At 42.4% G+C, this 22,562-nt stretch overlaps 1 protein-coding gene across 1 annotated transcript in view; it reads right to left on the minus strand.

Moving 5' to 3' along the window:
- The window catches only part of kcnh8 (potassium voltage-gated channel, subfamily H (eag-related), member 8), a 66,084-nt gene that overhangs the window by 19,465 nt on the left and 24,057 nt on the right, over positions 1 to 22,562 (minus strand). Inside the window, exons 3-9 of the mRNA XM_050035124.1 lie at positions 19,652 to 19,783; positions 14,787 to 14,914; positions 12,081 to 12,318; positions 11,786 to 11,943; positions 6,719 to 6,923; positions 3,515 to 3,730; positions 378 to 577 (exon numbers count right to left, since the gene is read on the minus strand). Of these exons, the coding sequence (XP_049891081.1) occupies positions 378 to 577; positions 3,515 to 3,730; positions 6,719 to 6,923; positions 11,786 to 11,943; positions 12,081 to 12,318; positions 14,787 to 14,914; positions 19,652 to 19,783 (1,277 nt within the window). The remainder of the gene's footprint in view (positions 1 to 377; positions 578 to 3,514; positions 3,731 to 6,718; positions 6,924 to 11,785; positions 11,944 to 12,080; positions 12,319 to 14,786; positions 14,915 to 19,651; positions 19,784 to 22,562) is intronic.

Raw genomic sequence — 22,562 nt, forward strand, 5'->3', positions numbered from 1 at the left:
TTCACACTTAACACGAGTGTCACTTCAACCACAAGCCACCCAGAAGGGGTTAAAATCCTGAATCTTGAGGCTGCAAAATATCCTGTCATTCCCAAATGATCATGTAAGACAATTTTTTGCTCTTGTCTTCTGTCCCTTCAGTGTCAGTCAGTGCAGAGGAAAACAACATGCTCATACACTGATGTGGATCATGCCATATCGATCATATCGCTCCTATGATGAGTTTGAATGTGGGTGATGAAGATTGAGAAGTGTGTGATCTTTCAAATGAATTATTGATCCCTACGTGCTGTGCTGTTGCGTGTCAAAAACATGACTTAACTGAAAAAGGAGGAGAAAGATTTACACCAGCTGAAGTGTGTATGCACGTGTGCTACCTCGTTGCAGTCGATGCCATTGTTGACTGACCAGGTCGTCTGGAAATACTCCAACATTCGCTGCTTGAGGCTCTGCGGCAGGTGATGGACACGGATGAAGTCCTTGAGGTCTTTGGTTCTGGTGTGGTACTGGGACCAGCGTGAGTACATCCTCTGAATAATGGCTGTCACATTACCGAAGACCAGTGCATGCATCAGTGCTGCAGGCGGAGAAAGAGAGAAGAGGAGAGTCAGACTGGGAAGAGATAATGGAGCATTAGCATGAATGAAATAGGCTGACAATGGATTGTCTAGATAGGGGACCGAAATAGGAGAAAAACCCTTTGGGGTGCTATTTTAATGGCAGAAGCTTGGAGCCAGCAGGGAAATATTTTTGTGTAGCTCACTGTAAACTCAACAGTGCCAACATGTAGGGAGAGCAACAGTAAGGAGAGCAGTGTAACATTAATGGGATGACTAAGACATGGATTTGAACAACTGCTCACACAAGGTCAATGGTGCAGTTTGAGACACAACAAGAGGAAGTCATCTTCTGAAATGTCTTCACACACCTCTCAGTAGCCACATTGCCAGTAGATTTGAACATGAATAAGGTACGTTTGTATGCAATTAAAGGGTAACTTTGGTATTTTTCAACTTCAACCCTGTTTTCCCCATGTTTTTGTGTCAAAGTGACTAATAGGAACCACAGGTTTTGACACTGGTCCAGTACTGAGTGAGAATGCTGCAGCCAGCAGCAGACAAACAGGCTGCGATGTAACGTTCACAGGCAATTGAGCTTCGTCAAGTCCACCAAAAGTGCTTGTGCAATTGAGCTTCGTCAAGTCCACCAAAAGTGCTTGTTTTTGCCACGGACATATTCAGATTGTTATTAAGTGTCTGACTACACTATGGAAAGGATTCCTACGGAGACAGACCTTTTTGTTAGAAATTAAGATCATTTTTTTAACCACAAAACAGCCCTGAAATCACCATCGTCAAAGCCACTAGACTCCATTTAAAGAAGCAGTAATTTGCAACACAGTCTCACTCCAAAGTCATCAAAATCCGGTGCTTGGTCAGTGACTTTCCATGTCAGACACGGATGAAAAAAGCTGCCCTTTCACGTCCTTTCATGGCTGATATGCTGCTGCTTGCCATTATTGTTTAATGGCGCCCATCGGCTTCCCACACGGTGGGACAATAACGAAAATTAAGGCAGGGGAAGTCCGAGTAGAGCGGGCAGGAGGGGTGGTGGATGGGTCCAACAACCACCGATTTTCACCCAGGAGGCCAGTGTTCGCTTCCCGTAAGTATTCACAGTGTTGTACCGACGTAGTGCATTTATTTTGAATGAGACTGTGCAAACAGTACAAGTCCTGTGAAAACAGCATTGTATTTTGAAATCAGACAATGCATGTAACTGGCAGAACTTGACATGGCGTCCCAGAACATCAATGACCAACATCACCAAGGAGCCCTGCACATCGTTTGTTGACGTAAAAAAGTCCATGACCAAACGTCGATATGTGACAAAGTTGGATTGCGAATGTGTTGTCAATTTTTCATCATAAAACACACGGCATTTAAAGTTGACAAAACCAAAAATAAAACCAACAAGAGCCATCTTGGTTTGTCTTTCCACGTTCCAACAATCACCAACTCTGATTTGGGTGAAATAAACCCTTAATTCACTCAGTTAGATGTGAAAATATGCTGCTATACAAGCTCATATTACTGTTAATTTAAATGTTGTCTGATGTGTTTTGCGATGCCAATTTTGGGGCTGTTTCTGTTTAAACAAAAAGGATGTTACTCTTTAACAAAAAGATCTATCTCTGTAGAGATCCTTTCCAGTTCCCAGACACTTATATTAACAATCTGAGGCTGTCAGTGGCAAAAACTTTTAGTGGACCTAAATTGGCGGTGCTCGATTGCCCAGAGGGATTACATCACAGCCGTTTCCCAGCTGCTGGTTGCAGCAGTCTTGCTCAATAGTGGACCAGTGTCAAAAATTGTAGTTTCAAGTGGTCACTTAGACACAAATAAAAATGGAAAATAGGGCCCAGGTTGTTACCCTTTGTGTGCTGATTTTTACAGCTGCCTTCTCTTTTTAATGATAAAATCCCTCCTAAAAAAATCAAATTTCTAAAATCTTGTTTGGATAATCAAAATAATACTTCCCATGTGAATATTATTAAACATGATTCCCATTGGACGCTGTCAATTTCCACAATCAAATAAACATACAAACCAGTCAACTGGCTAAATGTTATGTTTACATTCATGTCTTGCACCTCTGCACCTCCCGGGCAGGAACATCAGTGTTGGGTCTGAGAGGAGCTGATGTGATTGGTGTGACAGATACCTGCCCCCTACACACCCACAGATAATGTATTCTTCTAATCTCATTCAGTTTCCAGCTGTGTCGCAGGTATGTCGCACATGTCTGGACATGAAAGCACCGAACACAGACCACATGTTGGGAGCCACTGTTGTGTCACAGACTCCATTTTCTTACATGTGACGCACTGATCAACACAAATTGAGCTTTTATGCCACAGCATTTTAAACTGAACCATGATTAGATATTCAGTTATTTAATTTCTTCCACAAGCTCACTGCATTTGACCTATGCTCTGCTATAAATATGAACAGGTGCTTTGTGTTAGTTTTCAGTTTGCGTTGACACACAAGGGACGGTGTGTGTGTGTGTGTATGTGTATGTGTATGTGTATGTGTGTGTGTGCATCTGTGACTGCTACTGCCCCCAGGCAACCAGGGACATTTAACATTTAGCTGAACCAGAGTGGGTAGCGCCCCCAGGGAAAACCCCGCCACGGTGACCTCTCTTCATCCCAAAAAACCAAACCTAGTGGAACGATCCAGTTCAAACTGGATCAGACCATCTTGCAAAGATCAGGAAAGAAAAAATTGATTTTGTGGATTTGCAGTTACTGATACCAAGACATCATGGAATCATATTAGAAGTAAATATAATTTAACATTGTAACTCTACACGCTGTTGTCTGAATGTAAACAGTGTAAGAGAGTCATTTCCAAATAACATGTGGACCCACATTGATGTGATCTCAAAAAAATCTCACTTTTAGAAAACACAACACACACAATATCACTGATGTGTGTATTCTGTGTACCTCCGATAAGCATGACGCAAATAGAGAAGATCTTCTCTATGTCAGTGTTGGCAGACACGTTGCCGAATCCCACGCTGGTCAGGCTGCTGAGGGTGAAGTAGAGCGAGGCGATGTAGACGCTGCGGATGGCGGGACCGCTGCCCATCCCAGTCCCATTCACAGCTCCTATGGCATAGTACGGCGACTCCAGGCGCTTCCCCAGCTCATGGAGCCATCCTGATTTAAAAATGGGGATATTGATGAATATGAAGAAGAAGGACAAAGGGATGGTTAGCCAGTGCACTCTTGTTTTGTTTTTCAAGCTTAAAACATCAGCCCACTCTGGGCATTAGAGCATTCAGAGGCAAACCTGCCATCTCTGCTCATACTTGTTCTTTGCACAGTGATTAATAAAGGAACCAAAATGAGCCTTGTTACAAAACCTTTGTGTTTCTTTACAATAAGCTGCAGCGGCCATCTCATGTCTCTGTGCACTGATGCATGTGCATGCATACAAAGTTGACAGCACTATCTTCTCATTCTGGAAACTGTGGTAAGCTTTCCTCCGTGCTGCATCCAGAACAATGGATTTAAAGGTTGACGCAAATCAGATGCTTGGGAACCAGAACTGATCCCTGGTCAGTACAGTGTGCAGACATGCAGCTGATCCCAGGAGAGTCTCCTGCAGACACTGATGAATGGTAATTGGATGGAAGCCCCTCATAGCCGCCTGACTTCAACGCTCAGTTCAGCATCAGAAACACATAATTAGGACACAACACATTAATCCTGCCTCATGCACTGACCTGTTATTTTATGACACTGAGATACAGTAATTGGTGAAGAGAAATCTGCATCGTTCTTTTGACCCAGTCAATGCTGACCCGGAACCAGTTATGAAGACACCAGAGCGAGGTAATTGCGAGCAGTGCAGCTCATCGATACTGACCTGAGACCAGCCCCGGGGGCCTCATTATATGAGGGACCTGGAGGCTGTGGGGGGAGTCATGAGAGGAAGCACGCCATTCGCTTAATTTTACAACACACACAAATGCAAGCATACATACACTAAACTGATGTAACTGTTGCTCACACACTTTCCATTCAGTGTGGGTTTTACAACAGACTTAGGGATCAATAAAATCAATGAGGAAATCATACACTTAATTTAACCGTTTACTGAAATATTAAGGCGAACAGCATGCAGCACTGTCTCTTAACTGCAAACACCCACACAACATGATGAGTCCATAACATAGCTATTAGCTCGGGCCTCTCAATTCCACATCTTGTGTTTCAATCCCACATCTATGTGGTATCTTTTCGATTGTTCTCTGTTTTATTATGCGAGATGGTTTTTAATCCTGGTTGAACGTAAAAATCTGCCTTCATAGCTTGCAAACCTACAGGAATGAGATTCATGATGAAAAACACATCAGATCTTACCTGCTGGGGAAAAAAAATCCTGCAGGTTTCACACATCAATGGCTTTTCAGAGCCATGGCTGATTTGGAAATAATGAGCTATGAAACTGCAATGCACCAGAGGACTGACACCATGCCCCACACATGATGCGATAGTTAAGATAAAGCAGAAATTAAAAGGTGAGCATTTAAAAAAATGCAAAGAGTAGATCAAGGGAGGGGGAGAGAAGTCTCCTATATGACGTATATGTGGGGTTTATTTGATTAAAAAGTGAAAATGACTTATTTTATTAATGCCACGTGATCAATAGAAAATCCAACATTTTAGCTTTATAGCTTTTACTCCGAGCCACAAGCCATGAGCCATGAGCCATTCACCCTACACTTTTTACTCATAAAAGCCCAGTGTTTCCTTTATATTGATTTAGTATAGAGCTTGACAAAGCTGGATAATGGCTCCCTCGGCCAGAAAAATGGAGATAAAATGAAAACACTTTATCAGGCTTCACTATGGCAAAAAAAAACAAACCAACCACAAACAATCACATGTACATCAAGAGTGCAACCGCCTGTATGTCATGCTATGAGTATCCATTTAAGATCAATGCCATCTTGGAACTGCCACACTTGAAGTATGGCACTGCTGCTGGACTGACATCAAACCCTCTGTCTTCTATAGAAAGTTTTACTTATAGCTTCAACTGGTTTTCAGTGCCTTCCATCCCAATCCTAGATTATCATGGTTGATGCTTCATGGTCCTCATTCCTGTAGCATCATGTAACCTCTGAAAAATAAAGCCAACACGGAGGTGCCAAAAACTGCAGCTCTGCAGTTCTCATAAGCCCTGTTTCCACCGAGCAGTGCGGTACAGTTCAGTTCAGTTCGCTATGCTTTTTTTTTGTTTCCACTGTGAATGGATGGTACCAGTAAAACGGTTCTGTACCGTCCCCATTATTGGTCACCCTTCTGTTGAGTTACACAGATCTGGTACTAAAAGGTGGAGCTGTGAACACTGCAGTCTGTTGATTGGTCAGTAGTGGTGGAAATGTACCATGTGTGAAGGGTTACTTTTAGTTCCAAAGGTACCATACTGAAAGTGTTTGGTGGAAACGGGGCTATAGACACGCATGTTTAAAAGTCCAACTTTACAGCAGAAATAAATGTGTTTACAGCCTGGAACAAAAACGGTTTTGGTCTCTATAGGTAATTTCCCGCTTCATGACAACTGTACAGGGTGTTATTTTTTTATATAACTTACTCATTCACATTTTACTAAGGCTTACAGTTATGCATAATCAAAGGAATGGCTGCTTTAAGTGACAACCTGTCTGCAAGCGTCACCACAGTCTATGAGTCAGATCCACCCCTTGCTCCTCCACAGCTCCAAGCTTTCATCCAAATGCATATGATCACCTTTGGCTCCAAAAATCCAAGATGGTGACAACCAAAATATTTATTCATTGCAACTGAATTCCTTTTCAAACTAGATCAGGGAGGCCTTGTAGTTGCATTGATTGTTGATGTTAGAATTTGGTATGATTATATATTCAAGTGTCTCTAGGGACACTCAGAGATAATGTGATAACAGTACTTTTATTTACAAAATCTGAATCTCTACAATGTTATTATGTGTCATGTTTTGTCAGTGTCATGCTAACAAAGACATCATTTAGAGGTATACCACAGGTCTGTGAAACTGCACACATGTATTTCATATAACAGTACATTCCCAGCAACACTAGTCTAGTTTTTAAACACTAACATAGATGGACGTGTGGGCATCATTTTTCCTTTGCTCACCGATATCCCAGTTGTAAGCGTTGGCCTCCATCTCCATCTTGCCGATAATGTACCAGATGCACGCCATCCAGTGAGCCAGCAAGGCGAACATGGACATCAGCAGCGTCAGGACCACTGTGCTGTGCTGCGAGTAGCGGTCCATCTTCTGGAGCAGCCGCAGCAAACGCAGCAGACGTACTGTTTTTAATAGGTGGACCACAGACACCTGGGGATAAAGATCAAAGCCCTGAGGTGATTATATTGTCTGGATGTTAACTTTAACCTCATTTGTCAAGCCTACACTGCCATAATGCCACTGCCTATCATCACCACCTCCCTCTCCACGAGTAAAGCTCCTAAGGACAACATGTGTTTCATTCCTTGCTAAGCAGGGATCAGCTATCACAACCACATAACCTCCGTTTCATTTCTTGAGATTTTCTGGTGTTCTGCTGAGGGCAAAGTCAGAGAGACACACAGATATCAAGAGAGTGAAACAGAGACTATGAAGGTGAGGAGCATGCTGCAATCGTCTCCCCTTTTAACAGAGTGTAGATCTCATGGGAAGAGTGATACACCAGTTAAATACACACACAAACTCTTGTACTCCTATCATTGTGAGGACGCTCACTGACATAATGCATTCCCAGCCCCCTTACCTTAACCTTAACGTTCACAACTAAATGGCCAACCCCAATCCTTACCCACCTCTAACCTTAACCTAACTGTAACCTGAACCTTAAAACAAAGTCTTCACCCCTAAACAGGTTTTTGGAGAAAAAAGGACTCACTTTCCAAAAATGTCCTCACTCTGTTGGTTATAAACATGTTTCAGTACACACATACACACACACACACACACACACATATGCTAATAACACTGCATGAAGTGACTAAAAGCTCTTCACCATGCTTCATGTCCTCTCCAACATTAGAGGCTGCTCAAATGCTCTCAGATTCTATAATTAGAATTTGACAAATGCTTGTAAACACATCCACAACATGATCTATATGAAGATTCCCTGATGAAGGAGCCCTTGAATATAAATGGCCCAATTAGAGCAATCAGACGCTCGCTCACAGGTGTGTTTGTTTTGCTTTTTACCCTCCAAGCCTCGCCGTCACCATACAGTATTTCATCTTCCACAGCTACCTTCATTTTTCTGTCTTCGCACACTCGTCCTTTCACTCTTTAACAAATCAAACTACCTTCGCCACACTTCCCTCTACTGGCTTACACACACAGTGTTCCTTCAAGTTCCCTTTCTCGCGTTTCCATGTGCAGTGAATGTGATGTGAATGTCATCCACTGTGCACCTGCTCCTCAGGCAATTTCCACTAGCAGTCTATCATTTGGGGCTTGCTATCGTGTATCCCCATTGGACACACACACACATACACACCAGCTATTATTTACAAGGATGTAGGACATGGAGAATATTTGAAACCTTCCTATGAGGATGTATGTGTATTCGTGTAGTGTGTGTGTGTGCGTGTGTGTGTGTGTGGGGGTGGTGACTGAGAAAGTGGGACAGATATTCTATAGAAAATGTATACATCACCTAATAACCAAAACAAATAGAGGGAGGATGTGAGACATATAGGAAACAAAGAAATGATGACAAAAGAGGAGAGAGAAAATGAAAATGTGTGTGTGTGTGTGAGAGAGAGAGAGAGAGAGAGAGAGAGAGAGAGAGAGAGAGAGAATTACACAATCAGAGCATTTGCGTGAAGCTAAAAGGAGGAGATGTGCACACAGTTCTTATCAGAGCTGCTCCTGCCTGTGTCTCCAGCATGTTTTATGGCGGGTTTTTTTTGCACACTTGCTGTGAGAAATAGAGAACTGGTGCAACACGAGGGGTAATGAAGCCTCCTGCCGAGCCCTGGGGAGAAGCTCCATCTCCTCTCCGCCATCTATCACCACCCTGGCACCCCACCTATGGAGAGAGCGGGCTGTGCCACATCTCTAATCCTCCAGCAACATGAGCAGTAAGCAATGCAATGCACCCAACAACGCGTGCACACCTCCCGCCACTTTCTCCTTCAACTCTTCCCCTGCCACTCACATTTGCATCTCCTCCGCTCGTCAGGTGTGAAATTTGCATTAAGCTCCTTGATTGACTTACTTTCCCTCTGCTTTTTAAGGTAGTATTTGTGCACATGAGACTATAACTTTACAATAATGCTCATTATTTCTGCCCCTGCAGCCTCGCCTTTAGCACTACAAGCCAATCACAACAGTGTGACTGACTGACCCTGTTTGTTTTAATTTATTTTATTGGTGCAGCAGTACTGGGCCAATAAGCATGCACAACACTGTTCTCCAATATCAACGAGGTTTACAGGTCCAGGGGACATATTGATATGAGCTTAAACAATGACTGCAGCAGTTGAGTCTCTATGACAAAATGCTGGCCCTGATGCAAAGACATTATCATAACAGGAGACTCATGCTTGCCTCATCATCTTATTGCTGACTGCTTTTGTGTTGATGATCTTTAAGGGATGGTCAATGAAAGGCAGGGAAGATTTCCTTTTTTTGGGTTTCACAGTATTGTTATTCCTGTTCCTGTGGGACACTTTTAAATGCGCAGCAGCTCACATAAAGGAAGAAACCTGAGGATCAGGTGTGGGGATGATCATGGGAAATAGGAAATTATGAAGGAAATAAAGACCATGTAGGTACTGGAAAAAGAAAAGAAAAGAATCACCTGATCAATGGGATCACCTGACAGACCGTAAAACATGCCGAAATGGCACAACGACAGAGATGTACGACGAAAACAAAAGACAGACGAACACCAGGGAGGGACTGCGTTGAGGCCTCTTGGCTCATTCTGATGAAAGATGGCTTCGGCTCTCAAAGGGGACATACGTCTGAACGCACCGTCCTTTGAGAGGACATCGCGCAGAATGCTCGTCAATTACTGGCCACTCCCACTCAGCCCGGCGGTGGCATGGGAACTTGTGGCCCAGTAGCCTTACACGAAATCCCAACCTACTGGGAGTGCATGGTATTTCCATTAATAGAGTCTGGAGCCAAACAGACACCTTCGCCTGGAGCAGACTGTCACTGTGCCCACCACATCCACTCACACTTTCTTTCACAGCACTTTTTTTCACCACTCTGGCTGCTTTTTCTCTTTGTCTCTCTCTGTTTCTTTTATATAGCCTCCAAAAGATAGTTCCTTCTTATATTGTTTTTTATCACTAGTTTGATAGCTGTTGTTTTATCTATGTAGGATTTCCCCATTTTTATTTTAACTGTAACTCCAAAGGGACAGTTCACCCTAACTGTAGTGCTATTTATCAATGTATATTGTGTTGGTGTGAGATGCAGAGTGTTGGAGATATCAGCTGTAGAGATGTCTGCCTTCTCTCCAATATAATGGAACTAGATGACACTCAGCTTGTGGTGCTTAAAGCGCCAAATCATGACCCAGTTACTCAAGATAATCCACAGACCTTGTTGTGAGCAGTTTCACATAGGAACTACTTTCTTTCTACCGAACCACACCCACCAACTGTATCACCACGCAGAAGGAAGCGTGCATCTACTGCTAGCTCAACTAGCACCACTGGGCGAGCTAATGTTACAGCTCAGCTGAGGAGGACGCCATTAATGTTTACATCTCATGCTTTCACAGGCACAAGCTTCTTGTCCCTGAGTAGATGCACGCTTCCTTCTGGACGGTGATACAATTAGTGGGTGTAGTTCGGTAGTGTAGCTCCTGCGTGAAACTGCTTACAACAAGGTCTATGGATTATCTTGAGTAACTGGGTCTTCATTTCTTGAGAGTTTTTCAAATCTATTTATTGGTGCTTTGAGCACCACGAGCTGAGTGCCATGTAGTTCCATTATATTGGAGAGAAGGCAGACATCTCTACGGCCGATATCTCACTTAGCAACTCACACCAAAACAATCTAGATTTATTGTAAGAGGATGTGTTTTTGATATGGGGTGAACTGTCCCTTTAAGTATTGATACATATAACTATTTTACAGGCTACAAGGCAGGAGGGCAGTTTATAAATTAAATTTGGGATGCACAGTAATTCCGGCACGTTATCGGTATTGGCAGATAAAGGCTTTGAAATTAAATTTTGTCATCAGCCCGTAATGAACATTTCTGTCAATATGACAAGCCAATAAGGTGACTCTTTAATTATGCAACTTTAATTAGTCATAATAGGTCAAATTTGCACGGCAGCACCGTTTAATACCTGACACATGATTATCTGTGTGAGATGCACCGGGCTTTCCACCCACTCCAATGTAAGCCCATTCGCATCATCATTAGATGAAGTGATAAAGTTCACTAAACCCAACCACCGACTCTTTCTTACCACCACAACTCAAATCCTGGTATTCATCTTAGCGACATCAGTGATCTTTGCCCTAACCATAACCAAGTAGCTTTCTTTACCTAAGCAGCACAATATGACGAGCATGGATGAGATCATGCTGAACTTTGATAGTTACTGTATGAGATCCACTACTGTATATTGGACCTTTTGATCCATATAACAGTGGCTGAATGAGTAGAAACAACATATCTTTCTCTAAATTAGGGTCCAGAAGCAAAATCTTCCATTAGCAATGAGGCAAAACCTCCCTGTAGCGCAGCGCTTCCATCGGGTGATATCATTCAGCTGCTGACAAGACAAGAATGTCTACCTAATTGCTCCGGACCTCCATTTTTTCTTGCATTCAAGTGTTCATAAGGGGCAGCATGTATTTGTCTCAAGCAGAACAGAAAAGGGTTTAATGATACAGGTTTGATAGTTTCCTCTGGCCTAGTACAGTATGTGGAATCAATACGCAGACTCAAAGAAGGGCTGAAAACAATCTATGCAATCTATTCTTATGAAATGTCAAATGTGCTGCACTTTATAATACACCGCTGTGTAGACTGGATTAGGGGTCTCAGGGTCTCTGTTACTGGGCACGCCATCAATCATGGGATTTTTACAACATCACTCAAAGTCATGGTCTGTTAACTTGTACCTATATTTCCTTTCTTATTCTCTCCGATTATGTTCCACATTAAACCCCGGGGGCTCAGCAACATGCCAACGATTACTCACCACGCTGACTTTGAAGGCATAGAGCAGGTCAAATGGCAACGCAGCCACCAGGTCGATGATGAACCATGTGGTCAGGTAATGGATGCAGATCTGCCGGGCGTCAAAGATCACCTGGCCCGATTTGCTGACGTAACTTGTGCGAAAATTAAAAACAATGTCTGGCAGGAGAGACAAACAAAAAGAGTTTAGTTCCTGTAAATGCTGGTTATTAAAATAACATATTTGTATTTACAGTATATTCGATTCAGTAGATTATAAACAGTGTAATTCTTAGCTCCGCAATTCTGCAACTAACCTATGATGAACAGTATCTCCACTGCGATGTCACTGACAGTTGTGCTGCGGGTCAGGTCATCATCATCGCCAATGAAACACACATTGTACGGCACCGTCACAGCAACGTAGAATGTGGCAAGAAGAATCAGCCAATCCCAACCAGCTTTGAACGTGCTGTAGTGAAGTAAGATAAATTTGGATTTCTTGGCATCTGCTACCTTGTACTCTGGCAAAGCGGGCGGATCCCCAAACACATTCTGGAAAAGAATATATAAAAAAACATGAGTGATTAAACAGCAATACTTTGTTAAGTCCACTTACTTTGTTTTGGTGGTCCAACTCCAACTAACTCCAACTAAAAACTTGCCTGCATTTTGATTGGTTAGTTAAATGTATGGCTGAGTTGTATTTAATTAGCTAAAGTATGTTTAATTGCAATTTAACTACTAACTAAGTAACTAACTGATTGATTAACTTAAAATGCTGGTGGGATAAATTACAAAAGGCTGACAAATAAAGCCGCTAATCACAAAGGCTACTTGTCAGTTGTCAACCTAGCCCGCCAACTACAAGCAATTTAAGTTTATGCTATTTGTCAAGAGCAAAAATAATCATATCACTCCTGCTGTCCAACAGCTTCACTGGCTTCCTGTCAAATATCACATAGATTTCAAGAGTCTGCTTCTCACCTTTAAGGCCCTTCATTATCAAGCCCCTTCCTACCTGTCTGAACTCGTTCATATCTACACACCCTCCCGTACTCTTAAGATCCTCTTCTGCAGTCCAATTCACATCACCATCTGCCCACTTGACCAGTAAGGGTTCTCCCTTTCCACCTTCAAATCCCGTCTGAAAACACACCTTTTTAAGCTGGTATATTCAGTCTGATTTAATGGAGACACACATATGGACTGCACTGATGACGACTTTACACCTAATATTCATAATTACAATTTTCGTCTAGTCATTTTATTAACTTCTATTGTATATCACTGAATCATTTGATTTTATGATCTATGGATACATTGCTGCTTGTCTTTTTTTTAACTGTGTCTTGTAAGGTGTCCTTGAGCTCTTTGAAAGGCACCTCTAAAGAACATGCTATTAATGTTATTATTATTATCCTTGTGAAGCCGGCAACTTTACTTTTCTGATAAGCGCTCCTCGCTCTTATCAACCTTCAGGCTGCAGCAAACAGTAAAAAAAAAATTGGTACACTACCTGCCTGGCACCAAACAGCTGACAAAGTTAGTTAACTAGCTAGTGAACTTGCTGAACAGCCACATATTTCCCTTGGTATAGTAGGTAAACACCAAAACAGAGTTAAAGGAGAGTGACTTTTCCCATTTGTCACGTGGATTCTACATAAATGAAAGCTTTGTGTGTGCTTAAAGTGCATATAGGGTCTTTGCTTACAAAAAATATGATGATATGCAATGTTGCCAACTCTTTTCCATTGAAAGTAGCCAGCACCAACCAAAAGTCATTCATGTTGCCAGATGATGTAATATTTTTTGCACATTGGTGAGATCATTGTGCATTAATGGAACCATTTAAAAACTTCCCTGAATTAGATTCAACGGAAAAATCCTCGACAAAACATTTGAATGGTACGAGAGCTACTATAGTGCACCACTTCTCGCGCTTCCAATCCGGAGAGTGAGAACGTCGACGTAACCATAGAAACTCAGTACAACTGAACCCTCACTGTGAGTGGTGTCTCCTCTCCTCCTGCCTGTCCCACACCTACTGCACTGCGCAAGAGGAGAGAGGGGGAGAGACTCGGTGCTGTTGGCAGAGGACTCCTGGAATGTGATTACTCCGAGCAGCATGCGTGGGAATTAATTACAATATAATATATTTCTCTCTTTTTCCCTGATGGTCTTAACAAGTCGCTTAATGTGTCGCTTTTTAGAAAAAAAGTCGCTGAGAGGGTCTGAAAAGTCCCTAAATCTAGCGAGGAAGTGCCAAGCTTGTTGAGCTGCCACCAAGTGGCCACACAGTAACAGGTTTAAGCTTCTGGTTGTCTAAAGAGACATTAGAGCAGCTAGACCCATCATGTCTTAAAATCATTACACTTCTTAAAGACATATTCACTGTATCCTGATTTAATATCTGTTTTTCTTGTTACAAACATCTTTGGTTTCCGATTACATCAGATGGGATTGAAATGATGCTACAAACTGATGAATCTGTGATAGAAAATGTTCAAAGTGTTCTGTGTTCCCCAGGAAATATCTTGATGGGTTGGGTTTTATGTTCTTAGCAATGTTTTTTCCTATATCAGATGTTAAGTGTGTATTTCCCTGGGTCGACATGTTGAAATCACCCACCCACAGCTTATAGCCTACTGATGTTGAACTCCTTGGATCCTATGCCCTCAAATTTAAGTATTTGCAATTCTTCTAAATCACCACGAAGACAGTTGTAATGTGTTTCTTATGTGCTATGTTAAGGGAATATAAAGCTGGGGAACAAAGGAGCTTAGCAACCTGGTGCTGACTCCATAAAGATGACAAGATTATAATCATCAGTTACGTTTTGTTTACTGGAGAGCGACACTCTTTCATGACGCAATATTTCTCCTCAGCTCCCTGCCCTTAGGTTGGCTCGACTGCGCTTCAGTGACAGCATTGATCTACTCACTTCCTATACAACAGTCCGCCCACACCCACTCCTGAATGATCCTCCAACACGTTACATCCTGCCCTGTCGTGTGAAGTACCTTGTTGAGTTTAATCTTGCTCTTCTCTCTGCTGTGGAGGTGACCAGAGATGTGGTAGAGCACCGTGCTGCTCCGCAGACGACCTGAGCTGAATGGAGAGCCTGTTTTCACCCTGCCGCGCCGTCGCTCTGTAAACACACGCGCACATACACAAAAGTTAGTACACATCCCCCCTTCAATACTTTACCCCCCAGGGTTAACTCCTGATGACTGAATCAGTCATTATGCTTGATGAAATACATGAATAAGAAAACATGAATATGCATCAGGAAGAATGCATCATTTCTAAACAAACTGCACCATTTCTGAGTGGAACTGTCATTGTGCTTGTGTGAATGTCACAGAACATGTGCTACCTGTTGTGATTCACATAATTCAGCTGTAAATATTGGTTGATGATGTCTTATTGTGTAAACATTATCTCCAGCTAAACAGTGCAATTTTCAGCTTTGTAAGCTGCTACTGGGGCAGTGAGGCTGTTAAGTGGTAGACTCTCTATAGTCGACTGCTACTGGGATGGGTTTGTGTGTGTGCGTGCTTGCTGGCGTGCTTGTGTGTGTGTTTCTTCCAAGTGTATTGTAGCAAATAAAGTTGATAGCATTCAGACCGAGGAGATGGGTAATAAGAGAGGGCACTTTATTGCTGCCGGGTTCTGAGTCCCATTCTCTCCGTTGTGAACCCACAGGAAGGGACTAAGGCCAGATTGGCTTGAGGGGGGTTTAACGGCAATAACAAAGCTGGGGAATAGAAGTGATAACTGCTTTCGAGTGTCCTTTGGAGAGTGTGTGCGCTCTGTGGTGTTTGTGCGGGCCACAGACGAGGCGAACAGACAGGGCCCATCCATAACGCGGCGCAGCCTTGGGGGACGCGACACGGCAGGAGCACAGAGACAGAGACATGCTTATTTTTAGATCTAATGAATTTCCCTCTGAATTTATAGCCCTTCTTGTGGGGGTGGAGGCGAGGTACAGGTGGGGAGGGGTGGATGTTGTGTGTAAGGGCGGAAGCTGAAGGCATGTAGGGCAGATAGAGGAGGTGGGAATAGATATATACTGTAAAAGCAGCTGGATAAGATGAGAAATAGAGGTGACGGGGAGAGGGAAAGGACAGAAAAAGGAGAAAGCAGAGAAGGTGAGGAGGGGAGACAGGGGCTGGAAAGAGAGGAGGCTGTTGACGCCGGAGACTGGGTTTCCCACTTTTGCGCACACATGTCCAGACAGAGAGCTAACTGGGTCACATCCGAGGTGTCTGTCCTTGAAAGGCTTCCCCAGCGTGGATGGAAATGCCCCATTGATGTCATCACATCTGTCCCCAATTTCTCTTTTTAAACACCTTTAATCATTAAGTCTGTAATCATTGATAAAATTCTTATCTACACACTTAGTAACTTTGTTGTTATGCAAGCCAAGCTTCCTTATTTAGTCACTAACTCGTCTGCACTGACTTAAACGAACAAAAGCAAGCACATCCTTTTCTACAACTGCACTGAGAATGGCATGAAAATGCAAATGTCTTGTGAGAGTCACAGGCATATTCTCATTTAAACAAGCTTGTCAGACCCAAACCCATTACAGTGAGGCGTTCATCTCTATCTAAAGGCATGCTGCATCAGCCTCTTTCCTTGTCTATGAAAAGCATTTCATTATGTGAGCAAAAATAACTTTCGCTTTCTGCTTCCTGTTCTCCCTTATTTACAGTAATGAGAGTAATTAGGCAAATCCTGGGGAGGCAGGCCCGAGATGAGACAAGTCAGGTTTGCTGACTTCACAGACATACACATACACGCACACACTTTGACCTTCTCTTTTGCTTTGTAGGGGGATTCTGGCTTCAGCTTAGGTGTCACCCTTAAGGTAAACCTTTGAGGAAATTGATTTTGGGGGAAGAATTTGCAACTTTGCTTCCTTTAGTTGTTCTTTGTGTTTACAATGATGGATATAATTAAAAGAGGAAGGGTCTGTCTAAAGACATCTGAAATCATCAGTATATCACAGCCAATGCTTTACCTTTATCTTAAGAAATAAGAATAGGAGATTTCAAAGGGTCTATTACAAACTATACAACTATAATTAAAATAATGTTCTTGGATTTCACAAAGGCATGTTTATTTTTGCTATTTTGGCTCATCATGCTGTACATTTTGATCAACCCTTCGCTGCAACAATTATGTGTATATATATTTCTACTTTTCAATGGCAAAGAAGAAGAATCCAAAAACAGAGAAAACTCTTGATGAACTAAATTATGAAATCGCTGCGTTTAACAATAGCAAAACTAAATCAAAACATCCTTTTATAAACTCTCACACAACTTGTGCAGTATAATCCCAGTCATATTTATCCAGTCATATGCTTCCTAAACACACACATTCCCAGATGCACTACTCATCCATGCGTGAGACTGATGATGAAGAGGTGTTTTAAATTGTAAGGTTTTCATCAAACTGCTTGTGCCTGCGGAGTATTGAGCACACAACTGGATATATGAGACTTGGATAATGCTGCAGGATCAGTGTGAGAGTTTGCGAATAGCTGTTTTGGTATAGTTTTGCCGTTATTAAACATGTACCCCTATAACTTAAATTCATCAAGAATTTTCTCAGTTTTTGGATTCTTCCTGCAGTGGCATGTGGGAAAACAAGTTCTTATCACAAATCTAAAGTAACACTGGGTGAGTCACTGACATATAAATGATCATTTTGTGGGTGAAGTATTCCTTTAAGAATGATTCATGGTTTCAAGGTTATGTTGAGGCACTCAAAGTACTTTGGCCCAGGTTGGGGAAAGACTGTTGTCTTAGATAAATTGAGAAAAGGTCAACAATTTCTTGACTCCCACGACAGGACGTATTTTATTTATTAACAATTAACCTGTGTTTTTGCTGACTAAACCCAACCCTGGGCTACATGTCACAGTTCTGCACTTTGCAGCTCCATCATCCTCCCTGACCTTCACAGTGTTAACTCGCAGGTTGCACACTGTTCAGACAAAGTCTGGCTTCTGCAGTTCTGTTATTTATTCCATCCTGCCAGCAGATCTTTAGTCAAAGCGGTGGTGCCAAGGCCTCTGGCTGAGTTATCTTAGCATAGTGATTACATGTAGGTATAGAATGCGAACCTGCTAACAAAAGTAGTTTCAGAGCAGTTTAATATATTCAACATTATGCTTGCATTTGGCTGTGTAGTCGAGCTAGTTTGCTGTCTCTGTTAAGCTGCTGTCACACTCTACAGCAGGAAACAGCACTTCAAAATAAAAACTCTTTGCTGGAAATTCACTGTACTATAAAATAAAGTTTTTTTATTTTTATTTTGTTTTACAAACTTTTCACATCTGCAACCCACTTTTGGACCGTGACCCCCCAATTGGGAATCACTTCTCTATATTGGCAGCACGGAGGTGTAGTGGTTAGCACTGCCTCACAGCAAGAGGGTTCCTGATTCGAACCCAGGGTGCGGGAGCCCTTCTGTGTGGAGTTTGCTTTTTCTCCCCGTGTCAGCGTGGGTTTTCTCCAGGTACTCCAGCTTCCTCCCACAGTCCAAATACATGCAGGTTAACTGGTGACTCTAAATTGACCGTAGGTGTGAATGTGAGTGTGAATGGTTGTCTGTCTCTATGTGTCAGCCCTGTGATAGTCTGGTGACCTGTCCAGGGTGTACCCTGCCTCTCGCAAAATGTCAGCTAGGATAGGCTCCAGCCCCCCCGCGACCCCCAACAGGATAAGCGGTTATGTAAAATGAATCAACGAATGCTCTATATTGTTAATATATTTATGTTAGGACAATTAAATGATGATTTAGAAATTGTTTCGTTGTTTTTACATAGATATTTGATTTTATTGTCTTTAGCATCTTGTTTGGGGCGGCAGTAGCTCAGTCCATAGGGAATTGGGTTGGGAACCGCAGGGTCGCCTGTTCAAGTCCCCGTCCGGACCAAAATATGGAGTGTGGACTGGTGGCTGGAGAGGTGCCAGTTCACCTCCTGGGCACTGCCGAGGTGCCCTTGAGCAAGGCACCGAACCCCCAAACCGCTCGGGGCGCCTCACCAAGGGCAGCCCCCTCACTCTGACATCTCTCCACTTTGTGTATGTATTGGTCCTGTTTGTGCATGTGTGTGTCTTTCGGACCTGTGTGTAATTGACAAGCAAGAGTGAAAACATTGAATTTCCCCTCAAGGTGATTAATAAAGTAAATAAACTTAAACTTAAACTTTAAAAGCAAGAGGTAGAAGCTTCTCAGGGCAATTTCATTGATGGAGTTGGTTCAGCTCATGGTGAATGCTTGCAGCTAGCCCAATAGTCATATGCCTAGCCTAACTTTACAGCTTCATTGTAGTCGTGATGTTGAAGTCATGTGACCGTGATGTAATTTGTTAGCCTAACATTAGGTTTTTACTTCTGGCGATTACATGTATGCTTCAAACATCATAAAAGTGGGGTTCGTTTGTGAAGATTTAATGTTAAGGTCCATAATCCAGTGGGAAAAGTCCACTGGCTTTTTAGCGAGGAAACCAGGCGGTGCTAACATCTGGGCTGACCTACAAAAAGAAACTTCATCTTTACAGCACTCTATATAAATGTAACTCCGATGAGGCACGGTTGGTTTGTTCAACCCTTTTGCTGGAAACAACAAACTAACACTCACCTTCAACACGTAGCAATCGAAACAGATTTTGTGTTACACTGGACAGTGTGTTGGTTTTGTCTAAAGCTAGCACTATTTTAGCAATTTGGTCTGGTCGCAGTTAGCGATGGCCTTAACAGGACCAAAATCCACATGCTAAACAAAGAATAAACATTTGTGAGCTTTATATAATGAGTGGGCATTCATTCAACAACTACACACCTCCCACATACATATGCGCACATACCTTCCTTCTTGTCCTCTTGGATGGCTTTGGCTTTAGTGTCGGTGATGTCCTTAAATGAAGCGAGAAAGAGCACCACGTCTCCCTTCTCGTTCTTAATTGGCACAATGTCCAGCAGGCACCAGAACAACACAGCTGAAAAGGAAAAAACTCTTATTAACACTTTTATACACCACCTCTGAATACACTCAGAATGGATTTACTATGTGTGTGTATAGAGCAACAGTTCCACAGATCCCCAGACTTATTAGTAAGCCTATGTGCAGTTGGAAGTCCCTGGGGAGAAGCAGAGCCTTTAAATAGAGCAAGTTGCTGCTCCCCAGGCACAGCAAGAGATGAACCCATCTCTGAGGTCTCATCTCCTGCTAAATGGATTGCTTTTCAGAGGAACTGCTGGTCAGCATGTGTGTTTCTGCACCAGCGTTTGTGTGCTTGTGCTCATTACTGGCATTCAGTTAGATTCATCCAGAAGATATGAAAATAAACTTCATTCTACAGTCTATAATTTAAGTTGCTGTTATCAATATTCTTATATGAACACAGACTAAACGACAATATTTATGTGAAAGGGGTTGCGTGTAGTTCTCCGTATTAACTTTATTAGGTGATTATGTGTTGACAATGAGTTTACAGCTTATTGTGGTGCACCCAAGTGGCCAAAACAAATCCATTAATGGAGGTTTAAGTTATCTAATTAACTCAGAAATAAGTCAAACTAAATCTCAGCTGTTGGATGGGTTGCCAGGAAGTTTGGTGCAGATGACCACGACCCCTGGAGGATGGTGACTTTGGTCATTTCCATTGCCTGTCATCTAGTGCCACTGGCTGCGTTAGAATTTCCATCAGCCTCAGCTGTAGGTTGTTATGTGATGCTAACATAAATGCTAACATGCTAACTGCTGCTGGGCTTTTAAGTAATTCTTCACCCCCAAATGATATTTTGTGTATTAATTACTCACCCTGTGTTATGTTGAATTCCGGAGGAAGACTTTGTTTTTCCTCCACGGTGAATGAAGAATCCAAAAACTGAGACAATTCCTGATGAACTGAAGTTGTAGGGCACCACATTCAACAACAGCAAAGCTATAGCAAAATATACTTTTCTAACCTCTCACACAACTTGTGCAGTATAATCCATGTCTTATTTATCCAGGCGTACACTCAGTACTTCCCAAACACATGCATTTTTGCTAAAACCTTATGATTTAAAACACTTCTACATAAACAGTCCAATGCACAGACAAGTGGTGCATATGTGCAAGCTCATGCGTTTAACTCTGCACCAGCAGAGTTCAAACCACGTGCTTGCTCTTGCTCACACTACTTGTATGCGTAAGTGGTTTAAATAGTAAGGTTTTAGTGGAAATGCATGTGTCTGGGAAGTACTGAGCATACAACTGGATCAATGAGACTTAGATTTAACTACATGACTGGTGTGAGAGTTTGTAAACGGCTGTTTTGATATAGTTTTGCCGTTGTTAAATCGAAATCCCTGACTTCATTCATCAAGAATTTTCTGGCATACAAAGTGTTCTTCCTAAGTTCAACATGACATGGGCTGAGTAACGAATACACAAATGATTATTTGGTGGGTAAAGTATTCCTTTACACGGACATGGTTCTCAACATGGAGCTGGCTGAGCTGGTGGCTAGCAGCTAAACAATGGTGATAGTGCCGACAGAGCTAACCGTGTTAACATGCGCTGTATAAATAATGGACTTAGCTACCATGACATCACTCAGTGGTTTGTGGACTGTCTTTATTAAGCATTTCTGCTATCACCATCTTGGATTTTGGAGCCAAAAATGACCATATTTGGGTGAGAGGCTGGTGCTTTGGAGGAGTGAGGGGTGGATCCAAGTCAAAAAGAAGCTGAGAACACTATCGGCAGACAGCCTGTCACCCAAGCTATCTCGCTCTTAAATATGCGTAACCTTGGACTTTAATAACATGCAAACAGGTGAATTAGGAAAATATTTCACCCCCATACAGAAGTTATGGATGTTTAAAACTAGCTGTAGAGCCCCAAACCATTTTTTGCACCAGGCTGTAAACATGTTTATTTCTGCTGTATAGTGGGACATTTTAACATGGGTGGCCTCAAGTGGCCATTCAAGGAACTGCAATTTTTGGCACTTCACGTGTTGGCTTCATTTTTCAGCCTCGGAGGTTGCCACCTGGGTTTTAACCACTAGAAGATGGCTGCTAAACTTCCACGACAACACTGTCTCAATATCAGCAGTAACTGCAGTATGAGCCGCAGATAAGCGCAACAAGCTAGCCAGTGGAATACAGACATGCACTGACATGCACATGTGGCCAGACCATCTTATGACACCTTGGATGACAACACACAAAGAGGAAGCATGACTTAATTTTCTGCTAAAGACACACTGACTCCACTATCCACTATCTGCTTTTCACCAGTTTAAGCCTGTCTCACTTTCTGCACTCACTGAAACAGTCGAACATCTTCGCCCTGCTAACTGCCCATCTGACAGCATTCCATCCCGTTTGTTTAAAAAGGTTTTCAGCTCAGTTGGGTCTTTTATCTTGTTTCTTATTAATCTGTGTCTCAGCTCTGGATGCGTTCCATCCTCCTTCAAACATGCCACGGTGCAGCCTCTTTTAAAAAAGAAAAATCTGGATCCCTTGGTTCTTTCTAATTTCAGGCCAATCTCTAAACTTCCGTTTATTTCCAAGGTTTTAGAGAAAGTTGTTTTTAACCAACTCCAAGAATTTTTAGATCAGGCCAACATTGGTGAATTGCTTCAGTCTGGTTTTAAGCCTCTTCACAGTACTGAAACAGCTCTTTTAAAAGTTTTTAATGATCTTCTTTTAAACCTTGATTCTGGTAACTGTGCCTTTTTAATTTTATTAGATCTCACAGCGGCGTTCGATACAGTGGATCAC

The sequence above is a fragment of the Epinephelus moara genome, chromosome 22 (genome assembly GCF_006386435.1).
Source record: "Epinephelus moara isolate mb chromosome 22, YSFRI_EMoa_1.0, whole genome shotgun sequence".
Classification (NCBI taxonomy): Eukaryota; Metazoa; Chordata; class Actinopteri; order Perciformes; family Serranidae; genus Epinephelus; species Epinephelus moara.